Source organism: Rhynchophorus ferrugineus, unplaced genomic scaffold (assembly GCF_030347505.1).
Source record: "Rhynchophorus ferrugineus isolate W39M unplaced genomic scaffold, kcgeb_rfMv2 rfM8, whole genome shotgun sequence".
Taxonomy (NCBI): domain Eukaryota; kingdom Metazoa; phylum Arthropoda; class Insecta; order Coleoptera; family Curculionidae; genus Rhynchophorus; species Rhynchophorus ferrugineus.
The window spans coordinates 18373888-18401579 of record NW_027472587.1 but is presented as its reverse complement, the minus strand read 5'-3'; the positions used below and the strand labels follow the sequence as shown (position 1 = coordinate 18401579).

The 27692-nt window shown below is 36.6% G+C and overlaps 4 protein-coding genes across 4 annotated transcripts; 2 read left to right on the top strand and 2 right to left on the bottom strand.

Moving 5' to 3' along the window:
* Positions 1–18774: 18774 nt before the first annotated feature.
* On the bottom strand, positions 18775–21366 carry LOC143201349 (dihydrolipoyllysine-residue succinyltransferase component of 2-oxoglutarate dehydrogenase complex, mitochondrial). Its single transcript, XM_076412350.1, has 9 exons — positions 21105–21366; positions 20892–20968; positions 20709–20828; positions 20226–20488; positions 20018–20172; positions 19805–19956; positions 19454–19746; positions 19236–19393; positions 18775–19174 (listed from the first exon to the last, which is right to left on the bottom strand). Exons 1-9 carry the CDS (start codon positions 21192–21194, stop codon positions 19040–19042), a joined length of 1443 nt encoding a protein of 480 aa, XP_076268465.1. The 5' UTR covers positions 21195–21366; the 3' UTR covers positions 18775–19039.
* A 166-nt stretch (positions 21367–21532) lies between these two features.
* LOC143201356 (ubiquinol-cytochrome c reductase complex assembly factor 2) lies at positions 21533–22033 on the top strand. The gene is made up of 2 exons (XM_076412357.1): positions 21533–21692; positions 21745–22033. Exons 1-2 carry the CDS (start codon positions 21610–21612, stop codon positions 22031–22033), a joined length of 372 nt encoding a protein of 123 aa, XP_076268472.1. The 5' UTR covers positions 21533–21609.
* Positions 21745–23172, top strand: LOC143201352 (putative methyltransferase-like protein 15 homolog). The gene is made up of 2 exons (XM_076412352.1): positions 21745–22506; positions 22562–23172. Exons 1-2 carry the CDS (start codon positions 22041–22043, stop codon positions 23158–23160), a joined length of 1065 nt encoding a protein of 354 aa, XP_076268467.1. The 5' UTR covers positions 21745–22040; the 3' UTR covers positions 23161–23172.
* A 493-nt stretch (positions 23173–23665) lies between these two features.
* Positions 23666–27626, bottom strand: LOC143201346 (C-1-tetrahydrofolate synthase, cytoplasmic). Its single transcript, XM_076412345.1, has 13 exons — positions 27478–27626; positions 27216–27414; positions 26931–27067; positions 26637–26871; positions 26478–26586; positions 25986–26208; positions 25757–25930; positions 25563–25699; positions 24747–25508; positions 24440–24692; positions 24094–24376; positions 23883–24035; positions 23666–23822 (listed from the first exon to the last, which is right to left on the bottom strand). Exons 1-13 carry the CDS (start codon positions 27522–27524, stop codon positions 23733–23735), a joined length of 2802 nt encoding a protein of 933 aa, XP_076268460.1. The 5' UTR covers positions 27525–27626; the 3' UTR covers positions 23666–23732.
* Positions 27627–27692: the final 66 nt, after the last annotated feature.

The window sequence follows — 27692 nt, the reverse complement described above, 5'->3', positions numbered from 1 at the left end:
CTATTATTTCTATACTATTTATTGGGTGCGTCCAAGTATTATGAACTTTTTCCACTTTAACAAGGTTTTTATTGGGAAATATTGGTATATTATATATTAAATAATATATTTTTCATCATTTTCTACAACTTTTCCTCATATTTATGACAACAGTATGTCCAGCACAGCTCTGGGGAAATATGACGAAGCACTTTTATGAATGAAGATGACTTTGCATCTGTTACTTGCTGTTCTGATCTTTTTTACAACTATATGTCGTTCAATTAACGTAGGTAGACATCTGCGGTGACAGTCTGATTCATTTTTAACAGCTCGTAATATACTACATCTTGCTGATCCCATCATATACAGTACAAGACTAAACAGTACAGGGCTAACCCATGCTTGTAATAGATCCAGTTGTCATTCTTTTTTGAATGGTAAGCAATGAACTGGTTCACAACGACGTAATTTCGAAATAATCAGAAAAATGGCAAAGGTTCATCGATCAAAGGGGCATAAATACAATTAATTAGCCTTTAAAATTAATATGAATAAGCTCGCTTAAAAAAAACATAAGAAAAACGATATTACTGTTTCAGGCGCAATTATATATCTCAAATTTAATTTACAATAACATTATTTTAACATATTTGCATAAACGAATACATATTATCTCATTCGTTTACGTGTTCGAACTAATCAGACAGCATTGTGTCTCCTTTTAACCAGAATGAAATGAGAAGGATAATATTATCTGATTCTAAAACGAATTTACATATTACGGCAGGCAATAGATTAAACATCTTGATGACGTATGCACAAAAAAACTTTGAATAGACTATAGATACCTTCTAGGCCTGCTTACCATCATAACAACAAAATATCAAAGCAATAGTACCTACACAGCCCTCGAAATATCAAAATTTCCGATAATTTTCGAATACATCTCGTATAGGAAGCAGAAGAATAAAAGAAAAGAAGAACTGGAATATAATATTTTAGACATCTGCTATTATTATTAATTGTTAGAAGGAAAAAAGCAAATAATATTATATATATATATATATATATATATATATATATATATATATATATATATATATATATATATATATATATATATATATGTAAAAGCTCATGGTAAAAGCTCAATCCTTGGCAGATTGCTAGACACTAACTCCATTTAACTAACTATCATTTTTCACAATAAAAATACAAAATATCACAATTTTCAGCGATCTAATATAGGATGACTTGTAAACAAAGAATAAATTATTATGTCGAAGGTATTGAACAACCCTGTATACTGAAAATAAAAGATTTAATGAAGTCACTATATTTTCAACTCAATTTTTAACAACAGCTTGAATAAAGGCACGATTTTCTCATACGTTTATACTGAATGTTAAGACAACTCGTACTTTAATTCAAATTTTTCTTTTTTGCACTGGGTCTGCATAACAACCATCTTTCAAAAAAACTCATGCTAACGACTCCTTGATAAATTTCTAAACGTTAACTCACATCATTCTATTACATTATTTACCGCATTTATTATTTCGGTAAGAATTTCCAATACTTTTAACATTTTTCACACAAAAAAACACTCAATTGTCAACACTTTAATATCAGAGGGTTTGTAAACAATGAATAAATTATGTTCTTATTAAAGACAAAATATTAGAATTGCGTGAAGTCCACTGAACAACACTGTATAGTTTGAAAGCAAATAGTTTAACGCAGTCACTATTTTCTGAACAAAAATTTTAACTGCAAATTTATACTGATTGAAAAGTAACTCAATTATAAATCCATTAAACGGCAAGTAAGATTTAACCAACCCTCAAAAACGTTCTCCATCTTAGAGAACGATTCAAGGCCAGTCTCCCATTCAAAGAACCGCCCCCCCTAAATCGTCGTGCATGTACATTTTCCTGTCTATTGATCTGGATAGCCCCTTTACTATCTATAGATGTTGTATCATTTACTGATTCATCCAAAATGTAATAAGACAGATTTTAGAAGGATTGTAACATATAAAAAAAAATTAGAACAATAAGTACTTTATAGAAATTTAAACTAAAATTTGGCTGATTCTCAACTAATATAAAACAGGATTGTTTATTGAGAAACACGGATCTAACATTTCTTTCCAAGTATAACAGATTTCCTTTTACTATTATTCAGTTATTCAGTATATACAGAGCCTAATCATGCAGCATTCAATTCATTACTTTATCTGTTTCTGTTTTGATGAAATCTACTGTTAAAGCCGGTCAACTACTTTTAGAAAAAGAGTCGTGATTTCGATGTCAATTACGAGGAACGACCGGGTGAGCCAAAACTATTCGAAAATATTTCATTTAAAGGCGTATTGGGCGAAAATCCTAGAGTCCTCTGTAGCCTTTTATAACTGACAAAGAAAGATGGATCTACTATAACATCCACATCGACACCGAAGCTGAACCTTCATGTCCATCAGCCTAACTGTCCATACGGTGAAGTCAGCAAGGTCTAGTGCATTACGAGTTGCTAAAACTGAACGAAGCTGTTACTGGCAACTCTGTCTACTCTACCACAAGCACCTAATACTTAGAAAGACAAGAATCTACTCAAAATTTTAACTACAATTTACAAAATATAATTCACAACATTTTTTCTATATAACTATATATTTAAAAATAAATAGTTTACTTACGTTTAACTGATACAATGACGTAATTATATTTAATTTCAAAGAACAAAGTCGTTGACAAATGACAACTAATTAATTAATAAATTATCAATTATTTAAAAATATGTTAGTAACTTATTCAAAGTATGTAATAGCACATAATATTTATACATTTAATATAACAAATAAAATTATATATATATATATATATATATATATATATATATATATATATATATATAACCCATCGGCTCTATCTCAGACTCTGGTGAAATAATGTTTATACATGTCACTGCTGTATTTTTTATTATATGCACCTCACTACGCAACACTACACAAGATCAGATGATTTAATTCTTTTCAGTCTGTGTTCTCTTCTGGTGGTATGCAAAAGCTGCAATATTTCAATATTCTCATGAGAATGGAGTCTTTCCTCATGCCCCCTTGCAATTTTCTTGATTTATGGACTCACTGTGGGTATCTGAAGGTCTCGATGTAGGTAATCAGTCCTATAGTATTTGGGTGCGCCCACAATATCTCTCAGGACTTTGTAATAAAAAATTTCTATTTTATTTATGTTACTCTTTGCAGAACATCCCCATAATTGAACTCCGTATGTCCATATTGGTTTCAGTATTTCCTTATATAATAGCAATTTATTATGTACTGATAATTGTGATTTTCTTCCAATTAGCCAGTACATTTTCCTATATTTTAATTCCAGTTCTTTTCTTATTTATATGTTCCTTCCAGCGAAGTTTTGCATCAAGATTCATTCCGAGATATTTAGCGTTGTTGCTATATGGAATGATAGTATTATTTAATATTATTGGTGCTTGTACGGTCTGTTTATAGGTGAACTGCACATGTACAGATTTACTTTTATTAATACTTATTTTCCAAGCTTGTGTCCCATTATTTATATTGTCACTTTGTTGTAATTTTCGTGTGGCTTCTTCACTATTGTTTCCGATAGCTATAATCACAGTATCATCAGCAAATTTAGCCATCGTAATATTCTCCATTTGTGGTATATCACAAGTGTAGAGTAGATAAAGCATTGGCCCCAGTACACTTCCTTGTGGTACACCTGCTTTAGCTTCTTTTACTGTACTTCTTTTTGTTTAACTCTAAACATTCTAGCTGTAATGTACGATTTTAGTAGTTCGGTGTGTTGTTTTGGTAACATTTTCTGTAGTTTACGAACAAGGCCTTCATGCCAAACCTTATCGAAGGCTTGTGCTACAACTAAAAATATGGCTGAGCATATTTTTTTACTTTCGTAGACTTTTTCAATAACATCTGTAATACTTACTATATACCCAAACTGGTGTTTTGGTATTTGGTTCTTTCTCTCTATGTGAAATAAAATGGAAATACTGTCCGGTGTTCAAACAAATTTTCAAATTGCAATGGTCAGTACAATATACATCTTGACCTGAGTTCACCGCTGGTTTGGAAAGACTATAGTCGTCAGATATCCAGGGCTGTGTTTTGACACAAAAAAAAACACACCCAAACTTATCAACTATGTATCAGATTCTTTTATATCCCGGACCAATATAAAATATCTCTATTACAACGATAAAAATGAAATATTCATACACCCAGACCGAAAAAAACCCGGCCCCGCTTCCCATAAATCCACGCTACGTCATCGCCATAAATCGCAACGATGGAATCTATCCAGGACGGGAGAGAAAAAACCCCGAGCCGCATCCGAACGAACCGAAAAATTTACGGTCCCTTCACGGAACGTTGCCTTAAGAATACGACGGCGTCGTCAGGCCGAAACCGCCCCTATACGGCGACGGAATAAGGTCCCGGGCAGCGTCGGGGAGGAGGGGGTAATATTTCCGATACATAAAGTCCCCTATCTTTGGCGAGAGTCTCACAATGGCGAGGGGTGGGCCCGTTCCACGAACTCCCGGCCGTAACCCCCTCCCCCCATCGGTCGAACGGATTTATAGCCCTCCGGGACCGTAGAAATCTTGCAAGATTATCTGCATAAGAAAGCTGGCGCTGGTCGAGATTGCGTTTTACTGTAGGTACGGTAATAAAGCCCTCAGGTCGTCCGATATGTGGATTGTGGAGAGGGGAAGCGGGGAGGTGAGAGAGGGGTCGTTTTCCGGAGGGTGATTATTGAGGAATGTCGATGGGAGTCCCTTAATAAGATGGAACTCTTGTCATCGAAAGTAGTTTTAAAAAAATTCATTAAAAAGAAAAGTGGTCTGGAAATTATCAAAAATGTCAATTTTTTCTGAGCATATATATGGAAAATATAGAAAAAACTGTTAAAATATTATGTAAAAAACATCAAATTTCACATACATAGCGACATTTTCGTGCAAGTAGCTTTTCTTCATATATCGTTATGGAAGAAATCCTGAAAATGGAAAAAAATCCACATTTTTACTATTCAGAATATATGGAACAGGTTAATTGAAAAGTCCCCGGCCTGACACATAGATGGCGCTACTAGAATTAAATCCAAATGTTTTTTGTTAGCCATAACCCTCAAAAGATGCGTGTATCAATTTGACAGCTGTCAGATCATAAATATGTGAATTATAGCATTTTGAGTGAAGCAACTATTGTTATTGTGAAAAAAAAAGGAATTTCGCGTGTTGATAAAATATTGGTTTTTGAAAGGAAAAAATACAATAGAAGCAAAAATGAGTTGATGCCGAGTTTCCGGACACTGCCCCAGGAAAATCAACCATCAACGATTGGTATGCTAAGTTTAGACGTGGTGAAATGAGCAGCGAAGACGGTGAACGCAGTGGACGCCCAAAAGAGGTTGTTATCCACGAAAATATTTTTAAAAATCCCCAAAATGATTTTGAATGACCGTAAATTGAATTTGAATTAAATAGCAGACTAAAAAAACTAAACACTAAAACTCTAACTATAACTCTAAAGATATCAACTGAACGTGTACATCATATCATTCACGAATATTTGGATATGAGAAAGCTCTGTGCAAAGTGGGTGCCGCGAGATCTCACTTTTGACCAAAAACAACGACGAGTTGATGATTCGAAACAGTGTTTGAAGATGGTCAAGAATATAAACCCGAGTTTTTGCGTCGATGTGTGACAATGGATGAAACATGGCGCCATCATTTCACTCCGTAGTCCAATCGAGAGTCATCCGCGTATTGCACACGATGAACCCGCTCCAAAGCGTGGGAAAACCCAACAGTCGGCTGGCAAGGTTTTGGCGTCTGTATTTCGGGATGCGCATGGAATGATTTTCATTGACTACCTTGAAAAAGGAAAGACCATCAACAGCGACTATTACATAGAGTTATTGGATCAATTGGAGGACGAAATCGCCGAAAAACGGCCGCAATTGAAAAAAAGAAAGTGCTGCTTCACCAAGACAATGCACTGTGTCACAAGTCAGAGAAAACGATGGCAAAAATCAATGAATTGTGCTTTGAATTGCTTCCTCATCCACCGTATTCTCCAGATCTGGCCCGCAGCGACTATTTCCTGTTCTCAGATCTCAAAATAATTCTCGCTGGGAAGAATATTGCGTCGAATGAAGAGATGATCGCCGAAACTGAGGCATATTTTGAAGCAAAGGACAAATCGTACTACAAAAATGGTATCGAAAAGTTGGAGGGTCGCTATAATCAGCGTCGCCCTTGAAGGGAATTATGTTGAAATGTGTGTGACTATGGTAGGCCGGGGACTTTTGATCTAAAATTTGTGTATTACTAGAATTTGAATAAAATTAATATCAACACGATGTTAGGCCTCAAATTTCTCATATATAGCGACATTTTTATCCATGTAACTTTCTTCCATATAGCGTTATGAAGGAACGCCTGAAAATGCTCTAAAATTTCAAATTTTTCTGAGTTGTTTAAAAAACGTTGTCCTTCAAATAAAGTTTAACTCTCGTGTTATAAGTTAAAGGTGATGTAAAAAATAATTAAAAGAACGCATCCAATTTATTTTTTAAACAATTGTTTATAAATTATGAGCAAAAACAGAATGTAAATAATTCTTAGTTAAAAAAATAATGATCTCAAATTTTTGTCCTACTAGAATTAGTAGCAAATTAATATCACCACGATGTTAAGCCTCAAAATTTTCACATACATCAACATTTTCATCCACGTAACTTTCAATGATATAGAGTAGATGAAACTATATATATGTGGAATAATGTAGAAAACGAATCTCTTGTATTGTATGTAAGATATGATGTAAAAAAGGAAAAAAGCATCCAATATTAACTATTTGTTTTTGAATTGTGAGCAAAAACGGAATATAATGGATTTTCGGTTAAAAAATTATTGTTCTTATATTTTTGAATCATTATAACTCATTTAAAAGTAGTATCGCCACGTTATTATGCATCAAATTTCACAAAATTATCGATATTTTCATCCATGTATATTTCCTCGATATCGCGTTAGAAGGAAGTGGCTGAAAATAGATCAAAAATCTAAATTTTTTGAGTGCATATAGAGAAAATGTAAAATGTGCTGTAAATAAAAACGAAAACAGTATCCAATTTAACTTTCAAGTAACTATTTTTAAATTATAAACAAACGAAGAATGTAAGTAATTTTCATGGTCTGATATGTGGACTGGGAAGGGGAAATTAGAGAGCGGTTGCTTTCCGGAAAGTGATTATTGGATAATGTTTAATAAGGAGAGACGAGCTAGTTATCAAAAGTAAATACCGAATTATAAATAACTCTCAGATAAAAAAAATAATTCTCATATTTTTTAAAGTATTACAACTAGTATAATAAAAATACTATATTGTTAAACATGGAATTTTTCGTATACATTAACATTTTCATCCACGTAACTTTCAATGATATAGAGTAGATGAAACTATATATATGTGGAATAATGTAAAAAACAAATCTCTTGTATAGTATGTAAGTTATGATATAAAAAAGGAAAAAAGCATCCAATTTTAACCATTTGTTTTTGAATTGTGAGCAAAAACGGAATATAATGGATTTTCGGTTAAAAAATTATTGTTCTTATATTTTTGAATCATTATAACTCATATAAAAGTAATATCGCCACATTATTATGCATCAAATTTCACAAAATTATCGATATTTTCATCCATATATATTTCCTCGATATCGCGTTAGAAGGAAGTGGGTGAAAAAAGAACAAAAATCTAAATTTTTTTGAGTGCATATAGAGAAAAGGTAAAATGTACTGTAAATAAAAACGAAAACAGTATCCAATTTAACTTTCAAGTAACTATTTTTAAATTATAAACAAACGAAGAATGTAAAAAATTTTCATGCTCTGATATGTGGACTGGCAAAGGCGAAATTAGAGAAGGTTCGCTTTCTGGAAAGTGATTATTGGAGAATGTTTAATAAGGAGAGACGAGCTTGTTATCAAAAGTAGTCTTACAAACTCTCGTATTGTACGTATAATATGACGTAAAAAACGAAAAGAGCATCCCATTCATTGTTTAACAAACGGTTTATAAATTATGAGTAAATACCGAATATAAATAATTCTCAAATAAAAAACCCCAATTCTCATTTTTTTTAAAGTACTAGAATTAGTATAATAAAAATACAATGTTGTTAAGCATCGAATTCTTCATATATATCTACATTTTTATCCATATAACGATCTTTGATATGGCGTTATGAAAGAAAGTCTGAAACTATATATATGTAGAAAAATATTGTTCTTCAAGCCAAATGAAACTCTCGGGTTATATATAAGATGTGATATAAAACACGAAAAAAAACATCCAATTTAGCTTTTTTAAACTATGTATAAGAATAATTAATTTTCAATTATAAAAATGTTTTATAATTTTTTAAGCTAACACAATTCATAAAAAACAATATTATCACATTATTAACCATAAAATTTCACATAAATATCGATATTTCCAATCATGCATCTTTCCTTGAAATAGTGTTATAAGGAAAAGTCTGAAATCGGTCTAAAATTCCAAAATTTTCTGAGTATTCCAAATATATATACTGAAAAAATGCAAAAAAAACAAATGAAGTAAATCTCTCGTATTATGTATAAAATGTGATGTAAAACACGAAAAAAATATCCGATATAACTTTTAACCACCAGTTTTCAAATTATGAGGAAGAACAGAATTAGTAGTTTCCAGTTAAAAAAATATTGGTCTCATATTTTAAAAACTATAAAAATTCGTATAAAATAATATCGCTAAGGCATTAAGCATCAAATTTCACACACATCACACACATTCAACAAACAAATTTCACAAGTTTAGACGTGGTGAAATTAGCACCGAAGACGGTGATCGCAGTGGACGCCCAGAAGAGGTTGTTACCGACAAAAACATTTAAAAAATCCAGAAGTGATTTTGAATGACCGTAAATTGAAATTGAATGAAATAGTAGACGCTCTAAAGATATCAACTGAACGTGTACATCATATCATTAACGAATATTTGGGTATGAGAAAGCTCTGTGCAAAGTGGGTGCCGCGCGATCTCACTTTTGACCAAAAACAAAGACGAGTTGATGATTCGGAGCAGTGTTTGAAGATGATCAAGCTTTATAAACCCGAGTTTTTGCATTGATATGTGACAATGGATGAAACATGGCTCCATCATTTCACTCCCAAGTCCAATCGACAATTATTCGAGTGGACTGCACTCGATGCACCCGCTCCAAAGCGTGGGAAAACGCAACAGTTGGCTGGCGAGGTTATAGCATCTGTATTTTGGGATGCGCATGGAACAATTTTCATTGACTACCTTGACAAAGGAAGGACCATCATCAGCGACTATTACATAGCGTTATTGGACAGCTTGATGGACTTGAATGGAAATTGCCGAAAAACGGCCACATTTGAAGAAAAAGAAAGTGCTGCTTCACCAAGACAATGCACTGTGTCACAAGTCAGTGAAAACGATGGCAAAAATCCATGAATTGGGCTTTAAATTGCTTCCGCTTCCTCATCCACCGTGTTCTCCTGATCTGTCCCCCCAGCGACTATTTCCTGTTCTCATATCTCAAAACAATGCTCGCTGGGAAGACATTTTCGTCGTATGAAGAGGTGATCGCCGAAACTGAGTCCTATTTTGAAGCAAAGGACAAATCGTACTACAAAAATGGTATCGAAAAGTTGGAGGGTCGCTATAATCAGTGTATCGCCCTTGAAGGTAATTATGTTGAATAAAAAAAAATAATTTTACCAAAAGAATGTGTTTTACTATGGCAGGCCGGAGACTTTTCAATTGACCTGTTATATTCAAACTCCTTCGAGACAAAGTTAAAACGACAGATTCGGGAGACGCCCCAAAAGCCTCCAATTTTTCCCCAGATTACTGCACTCCATCCCCCCAAAAGCCGCCAGCCTACCTAGACAATAAGCACATAATATTTACAGCAATAAAAGCCGGCCCTTCCCAACCGTCCCGGGCGTCCCCGTCCGCTCCTCTACGACCTCCAAGACCGCCAGATTAACTCGCTCCACCATCACAACTACAATGCCCGTCTTCGCGATATCATCTTCCTGCGGCCGCAAACTGTTCTCGGGCCCCCGTCCCGCGCCCCGCCTCGGCAATTAGACGATATCAGCGAGACGGTCGTAAGGAGCACGACCAAGTGCTCCCCCAAGACACCGACCGGTCGCCCCCTCCCGACCTCCCGCCGACCGCCCGGAGGGCCGGTAATTTATTCATGGACTAGAAACACGATTGCAGATTGCCACTTGGATCGGGCAGTTGCGAGAAGGGGACCCCGTGGTGTCTAAGAAGTTCGAGGGGGCGGGAGGGGAAGGGCGGGGGTGGTCCGAGGGGAAGACCGGCCAGATAAGAGGGCGAATATGGGGGTAGGTTATAGAGACGATGGAGATCAAGATGGTATGTTTGTTCCGAAAGGTTCGTTGCTGCGGATGACGTGGAAATTAACCGGATGGAATGGTAACGACGCTCTGATTATCTGGAAAATGTTGAGAAATATTCCGCAAAAGATATCAGCTGTTTTTATTAATATATGGGGCCAACTGTTTACACTATTTCATAAGAACTGATATTTTTAATCGAAATATTTTCGATCGTTAGATTGCTTTCCTAGATATATCTCAGGCTTTTGACAAAGTATGGCATATAGGATTGCAGGTTGAATTAAAGAAACTTCTCCCTCATCCGGACTATCAGTTACTAAAATCGTATCTCACTGATAGACATTTTATTGTAAATCAAGGCGATGAACGTAACTGAATTACATCCAATATAGTCAGGAGTTCCGCAAGGTAGTGTACTGGATCCAATACTATATCTTCTGTATACGACCGATCTGTCCACCACAAAAATAACTACTGTGGCAACATACGCAGACGACACAGCAATCTTGGTATCCCGTGAAAATCAGTCACAGCATCAATAAACCTACAAACCCACCTGGAGCAAATACAATTATTGTTGAAGACATGGCACATTAAAGCCAATGAAACAAAATCCACCCATGTAACGTTTACCCTGCGTAGAAGAACATGTCCACCAGTGAATATAAATCATCAACTCCCCCCAAGCAGAGCATGTTAAATATCTTGGTATGTACTTCGATCGACGCCTAACCTAGAAGAAGCACATGCTCTCTAAACGGAAACAACTTGGACTTAAATTGTATCAAATGTATTTTCTCATCGGGCGCAAATCCAAGTTATCTTTAGATAACAAGGTATCGCTGTACGAGTCTATACTCAAGCCTATTTGGTTATATGAAATCCAACTCTGGGGTACCGCTAGCAAATCTAATATATCCATCGTTCAACGGTTTGTGTAAAGTACTTCCAAAGAGTGTCCCAACGTACTTGCTAAGCAGCTAAATATGCGACATGATAGTGAAGTTTAAAAGCCTAAAACTTTTAACACCACCTGATCTCATTACTGGACATATATAGACTTTAGAATAAGCTTTAGAATAAGAATAATTAATTAAGGTAATATTTTATACAAGAGATCGCTTAATGAAGTGATTTTCTACGTGCCATGTAGATATAATATAGACATAAGAAGTACTTATTGCCTTTAGGGCAGATTGTGGAATCATAGAGAGTAAATAAAAAAAGATAGTTAGATATTTTATGATTTTATAGGTTTAGTTATTTTAAATGGCCTAATATTCTATATTATTATGAGTATATACACAATTTTAAAACTTTTACAATCTACGTTGTTAAACTTCGAATTCTACACAAGTATCAATATATTCATCCATGTATCTTTCCATTAAATACTATTATAGAGAAAAGTCTGACAACGGTCCATTTTATATATGGAAGTAATGCAAGAAACTTTGAAACAATTATTTTTAAATTATGAGCAGAAACAGAATATTTTTCTTATTATTTAATTATTACATTGTTTCCGTAGTCGTTTCCGTCTAACCTACAATTTGTCTTTATGATAACTTAAATCTAGGTATATAACTAGGAGGACCCATCAGTCCTATCTCAGTCTCTGGTGAAATGCACCTCACTACACAACACTACACAAGATCGGATGGTTTGATTCTTTTCAGTCTCTGTCCTGTTCTGCTAGTATCCTAAAGTTGCAATACTTTAATATCCTCATGAGAATGGAGACTTTCCTCATGCCCCCTTGCAATTCTCCTGGTTTCTTGACTAACTGTGGATAGCTGAAGGTCTCGATGCAGGTAATCAGTCCTATAGTATTTGGGTGCGCCCACAATACCTCTAAGGACTTTGTTCTGAAAATTTTGATGAAAAAATTAAGTTACTCTTTGCAGAACATCCCCATAATTGAACTAAGTATGTCCATATGGGTTTTACTATTTCCTTATTTAATATCAATTTTTTATATAGTGATAATTGCGATTTTCTTCCAATTAGCCAGTACATTTTTCTATATTTCAATTTCAGTTCTTTTCTTTTCTTCTTTACATATTCCTTCCAGCGAAGTTTTGCATCAAGAAGTCACTCCGCGATAAATAGCGTTGTTGCTATATGAAATGATAGTATTATTTAATGTTATTGGTGCTTGTACGGTCTGTTTATAGGTGAACTGCACATGTACAGATTTACTTTCATTAATTCTTTTTTTCCAAGCTTGTGTCCAATTATTTATATTGTTACTTGCCTGAATAATTTTTTTCAGTAAAAAATATTGTTCAAATATTTCTTAAACTATTAGAATACATAGAAAAATATATCTCCACGTTATTCAGTATCAAATTTCACGTAGGTACTGATATTTTCACCCATATACGTTTACTTGAAATAGAGTTATAAAGAATAGTCTGAAAATGAAATGAATGAAAAGGTACTAAAAACTATTGTTACCCAAATCAACTCTCGTATTTTATGTAAAATATCATATAAATACAAATAAAGAATCCAATTTAACTTTTAACTAGATGTTTTTAAATTATGAACAGAAACAAAATGTTAATAATTTTCAATTAAAAAATATTCTTCTCATATTATTTAAAATATCACAACTCCGGTAAAAATATTATCGACACACTAGTGAGCATCAAATTTCACATAAATAACGATATTTGCATCCATGTAACCTACCATAAAATTTCGTTATAAAGAAAAGTCTGAAAACAATCAAATATTTTTAAATTTTCTGAGTATATATACATAAAAAGTGTTAAAAAACGCTTATTCTGCAAATTAAATGAAACTTACTCATTTTATGTAAACTGTGATGTAAAATACGAAAAAAGCATCCAATTTATATATAAACCAACTGTTTTTAAATTATGATCAAAGAGTATCGTCAAAATTCATATCAATAGGTGATATTATACGTTGTCGGACATTCAATTTTTAACTATCAAATTTCAATTTTCATCTAAGTGTATTTTCTCGGAGTATTACTATAAAGAAAAATCTGAAAATTTCCTAAAATTTCAATCGAAAAATATGGAAAAAAGTGGCATCCAAATGTGATAAAACTCTATCGTATCTCGTATCTTATGTAAATTGTGATGTAAAAGACAAGAAAGCCTACAATTTAAATATAAACGTACTGTTTTTAAATTACTTGCAAAAATAGAATGATGACTGATTAATTTTTCCGCTAAAAGACATTGGATTTATATTTCCTAAACTATTCCAATTATTATGAATCTATTATTAACAAGTAATTTATGTTAAAATTTACATAAACACTGATATTTTCATCGATATATCTTTCCGTGAAACAAAATCTAAAGTTTTGTCAATAATATAACCTAAAAATTGTTAAAACAATGATTTCAATATACATCTTTCTCTTTCCAGATCTGACAACCTCAACCGACGAAACGCCGAGCATCACCGTCTTTCCATCGTCGACGAAACGACGTCATAACTTCAACGAACCGTTCACGGCGGACAACATAATTTAAATATTTGTAAGGGAATAAGACACGAGGGTGGGGGTAGAGAGGGGGGAGGAAACGATGTCCGATATTAATACGCCCTTAACAGATTCCGCGTGTACATTCATAACATTCAAAGCACCCCGGTCTACCATAATTATAACAGATAGTTCAAGTTCGAGAAAGCGAAAGAAATCTTTATTGGAAGAGGGTCTGGAGCGGACCGACGTCGGGGTAGGCCGTGGCCCGACCCGCCGTCTCCCGTTATTAAGATGATGGATGCGATGCCATGGCCGGCTTCGCAGTTCGGCATCGACTGTGCCAGACCGAGAAAAGTTTAGTTATTTTTTTATGTTATTTTGGCGGAGGAGCAGCGTAAACTAAGTAGAAAATTATGTTTTGATAAATTTACTGAAAAATATGTAATAATTAAATGTTGCACCTAATAAAACGGATGATGATAGTAATTCATTGCTACCATATGAGTAAAATTGCATTATAATTCGGAAATTGGTTCAAAAAAAACGGTATTGAGAAACTTTACACTAATAATAGGTTTATCTAACCTTACCTTACCTTTAGCTTACTAATATTATTAGTAAAAAAGTAACGCTGCTAAAAACAAAAGCCAAAACTGCTACAACAATTTAATAAATGTAATGGGCTTGGAAGAACATCATGTTGTCTAAAACATTTATTTATCACATTTTTTAAAATTTATTTAAGTATTGTTTTTATCGACGACCATTTTCCATACAACTTTCACAAGCTTTATGCAATTAAGAAAGTAAAATCTGACAAACCAACATAACAAATCGTTTCTTACAGGCCTATTTCGCTAATATCTCCAATATAAAAATTATTTGAGAAACAGCTGTTAAAACGTGTTAAACCCTTTATAAAAATACCAGTTTTCCAGGTTAAATTTCGAAGTCGCCCAACAATCGACAAAGTCCATAGAGTACCAGCGATTGTTGAAAAGATATTTAAAGAAATCCGACAAGCTTTTCTGCTGGAACGTGTATTCTCAACACCTAAACCTATTTTTTTAAATGTATTCTGAAAATATTTTATAGAAATGTTAACTAGTACTTAAATAAAATATTTTGTTAAAGTTCCATTTTTTAATTTCCCCCTGTAGTAGATAAACGTGCCCTCGTGTGGTTTGAAAGTCCGTCTATTCTGTGAAATAATTTAAAACTTTGACAATTTATGACAACATATGATAAGCGTACCGAAGAACAGTCAAGAACTAATTTCGAACAAGCCCCTCCATTCCATCCCCCGCTTTCCCCGCCGCCCGCTTTCAAGAAAAACTGCGGCCAAGATCGCCGAAACCATTAATCTGGCAAATTGCTTCCAGTCATCGAAAGGCTTATATTTCTCTTCATTAAAAGACGTTTGCTGAAATGATTTATACGCTGGGACGCTGGTCCTCGGCGTCATCTAAATTAATATTAATAAAACCATTAGTAAATTAGAATATGGCGTTCGATTTCTTGCTACTACGGCTCTCGACTTTCGAGTTTGTCGGTTGGGACAAAGAACAAAGTTAAGATTTTTTTTTTACTAGGAGTAATATAACTGGTTAGTTTAAGAGAGAAAAGGAAATCCAGGATTCTTGGATTTCTATGTCTGGCCTACCTTCCAGTTGCAAACTTACCGTCTAAAAATCTTTCTATCCTGTTTTTTTGTTGTCTTAGTTTTTTAGCTCCTTTCAGATATTCCTTAATTATAGTGGTCTATACTGCTGCTTACTGCGAGCTTTATAGAATTCGACCACCTGTCTGGTTAATCTGCTTAGTTCTATTCTTTTAGTATGTCCATAAAACTTTACCATCTTTTTAAAATAAGAATATATATTGCTAAACTTTTCCACTTCTTTATTTGCTCTTAGCCTGTATGTTCCTTGTTCAGTATTTCTGTTCAAAATGAAAGCTTTAGCTTCGTAAAGGCGCTCCGGCTTGAATGTCTCAATATTATTTGTATTATATTTAAAGTCATCTGTAAGAGCCAAAAAAAAGAGCCAAATTCTCAATATTCCTCATAAATGTACTATTATGTTATAAAATATACTGATATGTATGAAAATGTTTATTAATATTAATAAATGTGTTTATTATTATTTATATAATAATATACATTTTTAAAATGATCTCTGTTAAAATTACTAATTTCAAAATTAATTACCACCCTCCATATTATAAAACTTATAATTACACATATTATTTTTTAAAATTCATTAGTTGCCAAAAAATTACTTTCATTTCAAACTAAAAGAACCGCAAGTATTTTCTTGACAACCCAACCGACAGTATTTTTTGCTTGTGCTTATTTTCAGTCAAGAAAAAAATCTTCTAAATGTATACAGATAGTTTTTGTGCCTCTTTATGTAGCATTAATAGAAACTATCCAGTTGAAATCCTTTATAATTAAATACCACACCCTATACAATAAATGTTATAAAGTAAACATGTCGATTTTAATGTTTGTTAGTTACCAAAAAAATTATTTCATTTCAAATCAAAAACCCAAAAGAACCGCAAGTATTTTCTCGCCAACGCAACCGACAGTATTTATTGCTTATTTTCAGTCAAGAAACAAATCTTCCAAATGTATACAGATATTTTTTGTGCCTCTTTATGTAGCATTAATAGAAACTATCCAGTTGAAATCATTTATAATTAAATACCACGCCTCATACAATAAAAGTAAGCCTGTGGTTTTTTTATGCGTGCATATGTAATAGATTTAAATAAAAACAAACCCAATAATTTCCCTGTAATTATAAACCGTAGCTGCACGTGCTTGTATTCACGGCGACATCATCCAAGACAAAAAATAACAAATCCAGCCACCAGCCCCCTCCCCCCAATCCCCCCGAAACAAGATCCAAGTTGTAAAGTTGCTTCGTCGCGCAAATCTGGCCGTTCCTCCTCAGGAAACCGGGAACGATGGGGAGCGGGGCGAGGCGAGAGATGAAGCAGCGTCGGACGGTCGCCCCATTTCGCAGAAGACGGCCGCTCGCTTTGTATCCGCTCCGGGCTCCGGAAACTCTCGTGGAGCTTACGCGGGGCTTTCCAGAGTTGGCGAAGTTGCTAGCCGGCCCCGCTCTAGGTATAAACACTTGTCGAACTAATTTAACTTATTATCTCCACAAGTCGAGGACAAAGGGGCTTACGCCGACTGGGAAAAAACGCGGCTCTGCGAGGGCTTACGGGGCTCATGCCTCAGACGCCGGAGTCCTTATACCGGATCCCGTCGGGCTTAGGGGAAGTTCAAGACAATAGAGTTACGTCGCCACACAAAAAATCTATTTAGTAACACTTAAAGTTTAATATTTGCAACAAAAACCATCTTATATTTACAATAATAACCGTTAATATTAAAATAAATTTATCATAATGGCCGATAAAATAGAAAACAAATTTAATGGTCAGTATTGTCAAAATTCAATGACATATTTCCGTGTAGGTAATTAGCTATATTCCAACGGCAATATAAATAAAGAAAAATTAAAAATGCCTCACAGCAACAAAATAACTGGATAGTATTTAAAATAATTAATATATTAACAATTATAGTAATGACGATGTTAATTTCAACGATTCATTTTTAATGACACTTAAATAACAAAATCTAGTCAGGTTTTATTTATTACCGATAAAATAGGATTTCACATTTCAACAGTCACTATTGTCAAGATTTATTAGAGCACTTTACCTGTTTACGTTCTGAAAAACTATTTTACGAGTGAATATAATAATGTACAACGAAAGTAAATTCAAAACACACTTAAGACGGTAATGTATTTTTAACTAATAAGATAAGGATTAGTTGTAAATTAGAAAAGAGATTATTTAATAGAAAAATTAATCGACGTTGCCAATATTAATACATTTAAATAATTTCTGATATTTTTCTTATTGAAATCGTTTCGTGGTTATAATTGAAAGGGGTTGAAGAAAGTTGATCGAATTAAGTCGTGGGGAACCGAAATTGGTCCTTCGACGTAAGGTCCATTCTTGAAAGACTCCAGATGCGGAGGAACGAGCGCTTTGTCGGCATCTTGATCCAATTTTCGCCGTAACTCACTTAGGGAACTTTGGAGGCACAAAGACGCTGTCCCTTCTGGATATCTTGTCAAACGTCCGCAGCCGCCCCTTCCCGGTTTATTTGGACAGTTTGTCAGTTTGACGAAGTTAAATGTACGGCATCAAGACGCTTTTTGATGGGTCCCTGCACAGTCAGTGTCAAAGGAACATCATTTTAATTAACGTATCGGTAGGGTCGAATATTATGCAACATGATATACGTATATATTTTCTGTGGATGTATTGATAACACCGATTTATATAATACATATTTAAATTTGTATGTAGTCTATTTTATTACATCAATAAACCCTGTTTTTTCCCTCTTAATAAATAAAAAAAATACCGTAAAATAATTGACAAATTCTTACAATAACAATGTAAATGGTGGTTTAATAATTTATTTTTTATTGGACTAAGGGATTCTTGAACGATGTGTTTTGAAAATTGACAAATTTTAATACACTATACAAAAAAAATGTTTCGTAACTTGATAGCTCTAAAACAATGTTGTTTTCTTTCTCTAGTAACCAGACGTTATAAACAATCACGCCAACTGCGATTAAAAAAAAACAACAATCAATCAAGGCATAGTACGATTCTTACGACACTTGCTGCCTGTCATTTTTCGGTAATCAAACCAATATCTTTCAAGGCCAACTGGGATCAAGCAAGAACAACACGGGTTTAGTCTTTGAGACAAGATTTTATTTAACAAATAAATAAGACTTAACAGAGTACACAAAACTTCAATATATATATAGGGTAAAACCATAATATAATACTATTGAATTCGAAAAGGTGGTTAGTTTTTCCCCTGGAACAACCGAAAACTGAAGAAACCGATACATATCGCAACAAATCATCTATCTATGCGTTAAAATAAAAAGGTCTTGTTTTCTTTCTTGTTTTTACTTAGTCAACTGATATATGTTACATCGTGAGCGAAGATTAGAGGCCGGCGAGGATTATTCTGGGATCTTCGATGCCTTGCTTGATCTTGCGGAGGAAGAGGACGGCTTCGCGACCGTCAATCAGCCGATGATCGTAGGTCAGGGCAACGTACATCATTGGTCTGATAACAACCTGAAACGAAAGAAGATGGAGGATCATTCCGTGTGCTAGCACGCTAGCATACGATTCTTACCTGTCCCTTCAATGCGATAGGTCTGTCGAAAATACCGTGCATTCCTAATATCGACGACTGTGGCGGGTTAATGATGGGGGTACCCATCAATGATCCAAACACACCACCATTACTTATGGTGAAGGTTCCCCCGTCCATATCTTCTACAGCAATTTGACCTAAAAAAAACCATTATCATGTACTGTCCTAAAACCCTCCAAAACATCATGGTGCCTCACCCTTCCTTGCTTTTTCACCCATAGCGGCCATAGCCAGTTCGATATCGGCGAAATTCATGCTCTCCACGTTCCTAATGACAGGAACCACCAGACCTTTTGGCGTGGCCACGGCCACAGATATATCAACGTAATCCCTATAAACGATCTCGTTTCCATCGATAACGGCGTTAACCACGGGCTGATCTTGAAGCGCGTAAGCGGAGGCCTTCAAAAAGGCGCTCATGAAACCCAACTTGATACCAAACTTTTTCTGGAAAGCTTCCTGGTGTTGTTTCCTGAACTCCATGATGTTCCTAACATGAAGAGCCGGTTATATGAAGCCAGTGGCGATCGCCGATTATAAATACTCACGTCATGTCGACCTCATTGAACGTGGTGAGCATGGCGTTGACGTTCTGGGCTTCCTTGAGTCTCTGGGCGATTTTAAGGCGCATCCGGTTCATTTTCACCCTCTGCTCCGTCCTGGTTCCCGTGATTTCCTTGGTGGGATCGGATGGTGGTAACTACATGGTCAAAACATAAATTTCACGACACAGAACAATCACCGACCGATACAATTTCTACCTTAACTGTAGCACTGGCCTCGAGTGACTGGGCATGTCGGATGGCGGCCACTGGAATTGAACTCAACGGGGCGGCTGGTTTTGGTGGTGGAGGCGCGACCGGTGGTACAGGGGCGGCCGGTTTTGGTGGAGGCGGCGGTGGTGGTGCTCCGGCAGCTGCGAAACTCTCAGTTACCACCGAAGTTTGAGACTGTGCAAGGAAAGCTCACCTGGTGCTGGTGGCGGTGGAGGTGGTGGCGGTGGGGCGACTTTCGGTTCTTCCTTGGCGGCAGGCGCGGCCTTAGCCGGTGCCTCTCCGGTAACTTTTAGTTTAAAAAGAGGCTGGCCGGCTTTGACAGTGTCGCCATCATTTACTAGAATTTCCTCAATAATGCCGTGCTGAGGTGAATGAACTGGCATTGAGGTCTTATCAGTTTCTATTTCCATAACAACCTCGTCCTGTGCTACTGCATCTCCCACTTTCTTTTCAAGCCTTTAAAATTGCGAAATATTATTATATCGTGCTGTCAATACGATATCAGTAATGTTTATTGAAAGAAATCACCAAAATATAACAAAATAATTGCTTGACAAAGTTCAACCAGTTGCTAAACTTTATACTTTCACCAAATCCAAAGAGATTTTAGCTGATGCCAATTGATAAACTATGCAAAAACAAGCTCGTGGCCTCAAAATGTCAACTTTGACCTCACCTTATATCACCTTCCGTTACGGATTCGGGGAACGGGGGACACTTGACCGTCTCGCTTTGCAACAAGCACCCCGATGTCTTGAAGTATCGATCTGTTCGACAGCATATTGATTTAGGTGAACTGTAACTCGGAACATGATCATCATGTGACAATTAAAACTAATAGGGAACCAATCAGCCTTACCTTAACAGAATTTCAGAACTTAGAGTGTTAGTACATAATTTTCGTATCTCAAAACCAACTACTTGCTGAATTTGAACCTAAAATTTTACCAGTTACATAATATGGGTGGCACATAATACCTGTTTCTATATTTTTCTATTATTATAAACTAGATAATTATATAAGTCAATAAATTTATTTTCTCAATCTATTTTAGTCGTTTTGAAATATTACCTCTCCTATACTTTTATCCAAATACTTATTTAAAGTCCTTAATACGGCACGCGGCAACCGTCTACTTGCCATGGTGAGTAAATTCGACATACTTAATTTTATCTCTACCTAACCGTCACGTTATAAACAATTTAAACCTTAAAAATTATCGACACCTAAATCATATGCTGTCTTGTTCTATATATAATCTCAAAAAATCAGTTTGCAGTTGCAAAATCTTGTAGTGAGCACTAGACTGTCATGTTTGTCAGAAAAATGCCAAGATGACAACAATTTATTAATTAAAAAAATCGACTTTTTCCAAAACTATTTTAAAAATACTTTAAAAATCATAAGTAGAATAAATTCCCTTAAATGCTGTAAAATATATAGTATATACCGGGTTATTTTAAATAACTTTTAGAGCTGAGCTGTAAAAACACAATATTATTAGGAAGAAGAATAACTCGTAACCCAATTTTACTTGTATTATTTAGTTATGATATAATTAATATATTTTTAAATTATGGCACATGCGGCAGGATGTTTTAAACGTATCTTACAAATACTGGAAAAGTGGCCTGTAGATAAAACGAAAGCAGGAGGAAGGTAGAAATACGTTTATATGTTGAAGGGTTATATTTACCAAGAAACGTTGTAGGGATTACAGAGAATTTCTTGAGCAGTACGTAAATCAAGCGTACAAGGAAAATAAATTCGAATCGAATGCTAAATACTGGGATCAACAATACCTTGCAATTCAGAAAATAGTTAACAACGTTAACAAGAACCAATATAAAAGGGCTTACACATCAACATCGACTGGTTTGACGTCTGAACAGTGTCACATAGCATTATCAAGCGAATTCCTTGAGGAATTAAAGCAAGAAGAAGAACCAGTTTATAAGAAACTTTTTACCAGTATATTTTCCAAGGAGAAGACAAAATAGCTTTAAAATGACAACTAAATTTATTATTAGGAATATATGTAGTTCAGTAATAAACCAAACAGTAGTAAATAAAGTTCCTCACTTACCAGTTATGGCCAAAGAAGTTTTAGATTACATTAAGCCGGATGAATGTCAAGTCATATTGGATATGACTTTTGGGAGTGGGGGTCATTCTAAGAAGATTCTCAAGAAAAATCCTAACATAAAAATCCTGGCCTTGGACCGAGACCCTCTAGCTCATTCTTATGCCTGTGACTTGTGTGAAACCTATCCCAATCAAGTAACACCACTGTTAGGGAAGTTTTCTGACCTGCCGAACCTTCTGAAACAAGAAGGTTATGGAAAAAAATCAATAGATGGTGTTTTGTTTGATTTTGGATGTTCATCAATGCAGTTTGACCTAGCCCATAGAGGATTTTCGGTTTCAAAGAATGGGCCACTAGATATGAGGATGGATGGTGAAAGAGATTCTAGTAAGGCATTGTTTTTATTATGGTATCCAATATAATGTTCTCTATTATATTGCAGGTGTACCAACTGCAGCTGATGTTTTGTCAAGAGCAACCGAGGAGGACCTGTATAAAATTATCAAGTACTATGGTCAGGAGTCACAGGCTAGAAAAATAGCTAGGGCGATAATTGAGTCCCGGTACATGTTCAAGAAACTGACCACAACAGAGGAGCTAGCTGATCTAGTGGAGGTAGTGGTCACAGAAAACTTCAAGCATGAAGAAAAACAACACAAAAGGAGTCATGTGGCCACCAAGACCTTCCAGGCACTGAGGATATTCGTCAACAATGAGCTGAATGAAATAAATTACGGCCTCATCCTAGCTGACCATTTCCTCAAACTGGGCGGCAGACTGGTGACCATCACCTTCCACTCCTTGGAGGACATCATTGTAAAAAGACACTTGGTGGGAAACCTTATTGAGAACAGTGCAAACCCTTTACCTCTGAAGTTCAGCAGCTGCAACTATAATCTAGGAAAGAACACCATGAAGGGCTTGATGCAGTGTAAGTGGAAACCGCTGCATAAAAATGTCATTGTTCCCAGTCAGGAGGAGATTGAGGCCAACAATCGAAGCAGGTCAGCGAAATTACGAGCGGCAATAAAGATTCGTTAAATATATTGTTTATATATCTTTTTTTTATCAATGATATCCCCGCTTCCCAAAGCATAATAAATGTATTATGTATAATATATGAAAACAGTTTAAATCTTTGAAATTTAGCCGATCTTTGTGGTTTGTTATATATTTTTTGGCGACAGTTAGTTCAGTCATTTCTTAATTGAAAGATATGAAAGCTCACGGAAAAACTTTTATCTCTGTATACATAATTCTTTTGTCCTGACATACACAGCCGTTGAACTAAAAGGTTACACCGATTTTGATGAGATGTTTTGTGCTTATTTATGTAGATTCGAAAGTTGTTTGGATTGACCGCCAGTCAGGCGCTGCGATAATGTTCCCGTATTTTTTACATTCTAGACATTTTACCAATCATAAGAACATATCACGAATTGGACAGTCAATGTGATAATCTTACAGTATTTACAGAAGTGAATGTTGCATCCGAACAGAAAATTGGGCACTAGCACTAGTAAAAAATTAAAATTAAACCAATTAATATTATAAGAATAACATGTATTATATGCAATATTTTTAAAAATAAGAACATTCCTTGATTGGGTTGTTTAGAAAAGGCCTTCTATTTCTCCGGTCTCTATATTCAAATCGATGTCATATATGGCTGGTCTGGTCGGCAAGCCGGGTATTTTGGTGATCTGGAAACGGTACAAGATCGTTATCCTATCTTAAGATGTATTTCGTTTTTGTTAACTCACCTCCCCAGTCAGGGGAATGATGAATCCCGCACCAACGGATATAGTGGCGTCTTTTACGCCCAAGGTGAATCCCGTAGGAGCTCCTTTTATCGCTGGGTTGCCTGTTAAGGACAACTGAGTTTTTGCCATGCATATTGGTAAATTTCCGTATTCCTGATGAAAGGAATAATGTGAGCTTAGTTAAACGCTGAGATATAGAGATATTTCATACCTGTTGATATTTTTTCAGTTTTTCTTCGGCTATGGGCGTGTAGGATACACCGCCAGCCCCATACATCTCTCGCGCTATGATCTCGATTTTCTCTTTGACTGACTGGTTGAGGTCGTACAAGTATTTAAAGTTGCTCTTTTCACGAACCGCATTGTCTACCGCTCTAGCCAAGTTCACGGCACCTGCGCTTCCCAAGGCCCAGTGCTTAGACAATACTACGTCATAGGCTCCGGCTTTTTTGCATTCGTCAATGAAGAACTGAACTTCCCTGTCTGTGTCGTTCCTACAGCATTTACCCATTGGTGAGTATTATGAGCTAAATAACACTGCGCAGGTGTGGACTTACGTATGATGATTTAAAGCTATAACTACCGGTACGCCGTACTTCATGCCGTTGCTAAGGTGTTTTTTAACGTTGGCCAGTCCAGCGCTGATTAATTCCAGGTTCTCATTAACGTATTCCGGTGGTAGTGGGGCTCCTGCAGTAACCGGTGGACCACCACCGTGCATTTTAGTGGCTCTTATCGTTGCTACTAATACAACAGCATTTGGTATGTCTCCGGACGTTCTACACTTGATATTGAAGAATTTTTCCATACCTGCATAAAATATTTCGCATAATTACTGATTTCAAGTCATTTTATCATACGTACCGATGTCGGAAGCGAACCCAGCTTCGGTCACAACGATGCCGTCTTTCCCCACGAGTTTCAACGCGATTTTATCGGCCAAAATCGAGTTCGAACCATGAGCAATGTTCGCGAACGGTCCGGCGTGCACCAATACTGGTGAACCTTCAAGAGTTTGAAGCAGGGTGGGTTCCACAGTATCCTTGAGAAGAATCATCAAAGCCCCGGTCACTCCCAGGTCATCGGCGGTGACGGGGTCGCCCTTTCTATCAAAAGCCACCACCATATTGGCCAGGCGTTCTTTGAAGTCGCCCAGATCGGTGGCCAGCGCCAAGATGGCCATGATTTCGCTGGCGACACTGATCACGAATCCCGTCTTTCTGGTCAGTCCTTTTTCCGTAGGGGACTGGCCCACGGTCACCTCCCTCAAGTACCTATCGTTGATGTCCAGCACTCTCATCCACACCACGTTGTTCGGATCGATGTCCAACCTGGCGAAACGAGTCCGTTCCTCTGGAGTCAGGCTGTCTGGATCGGTCTTATCGATGCCAAGCCGTTTCAGACGCCTGAACTGGATGTTCGAGAACTTCCGTACTCCTTTAATTCTGGGAACTAGGCGGTCGTAGAGGGCTTGGTCTTTTTGGGTGGCTTCGTGGAAGATTCGGGCGTCTAGTTGGGCGGCGAGCAAGTTATTGGCCGCTGTTATAGCGTGAATATCGCCGGTCAAGTGAAGATTCATGTCATCCATGGGAATTACTTGGGAATAACCACCTCCGGCAGCGCCGCCTGCGATTTAATGGTTTTAGCATCTCGGGATTCTGGTAAATTTTGAGTACTGACCTTTGATACCGAAAGTGGGGCCCTGTGACGGTTGTCTCATGGTTGCGAACACGTTCCTCCCCAAGCTGGTGGACAAGGCTTGAACCAGACCCATCATGGTGGTACTTTTTCCTTCCCCAAAAGGCGTCGGGGTGATTCTAATTGATACGAAGCCCGTGAAGATCAAATTTAAAAATAATCCGATCATGTCTCACCCGGTAACCACGACGTATTTCCCGTTGGGTTGGTCCTGGAGCCTCTTCAAGACCGACAGAGAGATCTTGGCCTTTTTACTGCCATACTGTGCCACCTCGCTAGGCAACAGTCCGATCTCCTGAGCCAGTTCCACGATGTCCTTCGGTTCCTGAGCTCTAGCTATCTCGATATCACTGCGAAAACGTTTAAGGTGTAATGAGGAGTCATTTATCTCGATCGACGGTTTACCTGGGAACTGGAACCTTCGGTTTTAACGGCAGAGGTCTCAGGTTCCACGACGGCCTCAACAAATGAGTGGCGACCTTCGCGGCGCTTCTCACGGTATTGCTGACCAACATGGCGATCGTCACCGGACCCACGCCTCCGGGAACCGGGGTTATGTACGACGTTAAGGGTTTGGCTTCTTGGTAGGCCACATCTCCAACTATTTTCGGGCTAGATTTTGAAGCATCTAAAACAACGAGTTCCGTATAAATTGGTATCAGTGACTCAGAGGCCAATTCATATCCGATTCACGAAGCTGTTATAAAAGAATTGTGTTTATTTGAAATAACTGACGGACGAATATTGACCTTTAGATTAAAAGGTTAGATTTCATCATTTTCACTGTTTACGTCAACGATAATAATAATAATAATAACAAGATTCATGTAAACATCTGCAATTTCATTAAGAAAAATTATCATGACATCTGTAAGCATCTAAAAACTTGACTCTTACCTATAACATTAATTCCACAATCTATGACGATCGCTCCGGGTTTAATCCAGTCCCCTTTGACGTACTCAGCTTTTCCGATGGCCACCACCAATATATCCGCTTTCTGACACTATAAACTCGATCAGTCACCCGATTCTAGCCCTACAGATGCATTCTTACCTTTTCCTTCAAATTTTTCGTTTTCGAATGACAGATAGTGACGGTGGCGTGATGCCACTTCAACAATTCCGCCACTGGGGTGCCCACGACCTTGCTTCTGCCCAGCACCACGACCTCCGCGCCTTCCAGCGCCCTTCCCGTCTTTTTGAGGAGTTCCAAGACAGCCAGTGAGGTACACGGTAGGAAACCGCTCAGGTCTCCGATGGCTAATTTCCCCTCGTTCAGCGTATGCAAACTGAAATCAAGGCTCAAGATGATATAACGTTACTCATCACCCAATACGTCATTTCATACCCGTCCACGTCTTTGGATGGCGATACAGCATTGGTAATGGTCAGAGCATCCACCTGGTTATCGGAGTCGGGGGGCATTTGGACAACGATACCGTGAACGTGAGGATCTTCATTCAGCTTTTTCAGTTCACTCAATATCTAAAAATAATGATTAGTGATAATATGACGATTTATGAAAGTCCGTTATTGAGCAACGGGGTAAAAAAGGAAACTGTAAACCCGAACATGCCGTCCCAGTGTTGAATAGAATGAAATTAAACGAGCTCGTAGTGTATGTATTTATTACCTCACGTTGTGTAGCTGTCTTTGGTAGTTGTACATGTTGAATCTGTACTCCAACTCGTTTAGCCGCGTCTATTTTCTGCTTGATACAGCTATTGGAATCATCTCGGGCCCCCACTTGTACTATAGCCAGTCCGGGCCTAAAACCCGGTATCTTCTTCCCGAAATCCTCGACCTGCTTAGCCAACTGGCCTGTTATTTCACTATTCGCAACATAATAATTTCAGTTAATCCACCAAACATAATAACAAGTTCGTTTGCTGTACCTGGCAACGGCAGTTCCCGACAGCTCCTGTCCACGGACCGTGGCCATGTTCGAGACAGAGTCTAGAACGAAATGATAACGGGATTCGAGCTTCGTTTTATATACCGTGGTAAATAGGGAGTCAGAGGTTAAACGGAGAAAGAGCCGACAGAGACCGATAAAGGCCTTTTCTCGGAATGTTATACTATATTTAAATGGCTTCGCAGATTAATCGAC

What these genes read in the sequence shown, in the direction of transcription:
- LOC143201346 (XM_076412345.1), bottom strand. Translation starts at nt 27,524, where the DNA reads ATGGCCACGGTCCGTGGACAGGAGCTGTCGGGAACTGCCGTTGCCAG. An exon ending in CCCCACTTTCGGTATCAAAG is followed by an intron (nt 25,509 to 25,562) that starts GTCAGTACTCAA and finishes ATTAAATCGCAG; the next exon opens with GCGGCGCTGCCGGAGGTGGT. An exon ending in AACTGAAAAAATATCAACAG is followed by an intron (nt 24,036 to 24,093) that starts GTATGAAATATC and finishes TCCTTTCATCAG; the next exon opens with GAATACGGAAATTTACCAAT.
- LOC143201352 (XM_076412352.1), top strand. Translation starts at nt 22,041, where the DNA reads ATGACAACTAAATTTATTATTAGGAATATATGTAGTTCAGTAATAAAC. An exon ending in GGATGGTGAAAGAGATTCTA is followed by an intron (nt 22,507 to 22,561) that starts GTAAGGCATTGT and finishes ATTATATTGCAG; the next exon opens with GTGTACCAACTGCAGCTGAT.
- LOC143201356 (XM_076412357.1), top strand. Translation starts at nt 21,610, where the DNA reads ATGGCACATGCGGCAGGATGTTTTAAACGTATCTTACAAATACTGGAA. An exon ending in AAAACGAAAGCAGGAGGAAG is followed by an intron (nt 21,693 to 21,744) that starts GTAGAAATACGT and finishes GAAACGTTGTAG; the next exon opens with GGATTACAGAGAATTTCTTG.
- LOC143201349 (XM_076412350.1), bottom strand. Translation starts at nt 21,194, where the DNA reads ATGTCGAATTTACTCACCATGGCAAGTAGACGGTTGCCGCGTGCCGTA. An exon ending in AGTTCTGAAATTCTGTTAAG is followed by an intron (nt 20,829 to 20,891) that starts GTAAGGCTGATT and finishes TCCGAGTTACAG; the next exon opens with TTCACCTAAATCAATATGCT. An exon ending in GTAACGGAAGGTGATATAAG is followed by an intron (nt 20,489 to 20,708) that starts GTGAGGTCAAAG and finishes GCAATTTTAAAG; the next exon opens with GCTTGAAAAGAAAGTGGGAG.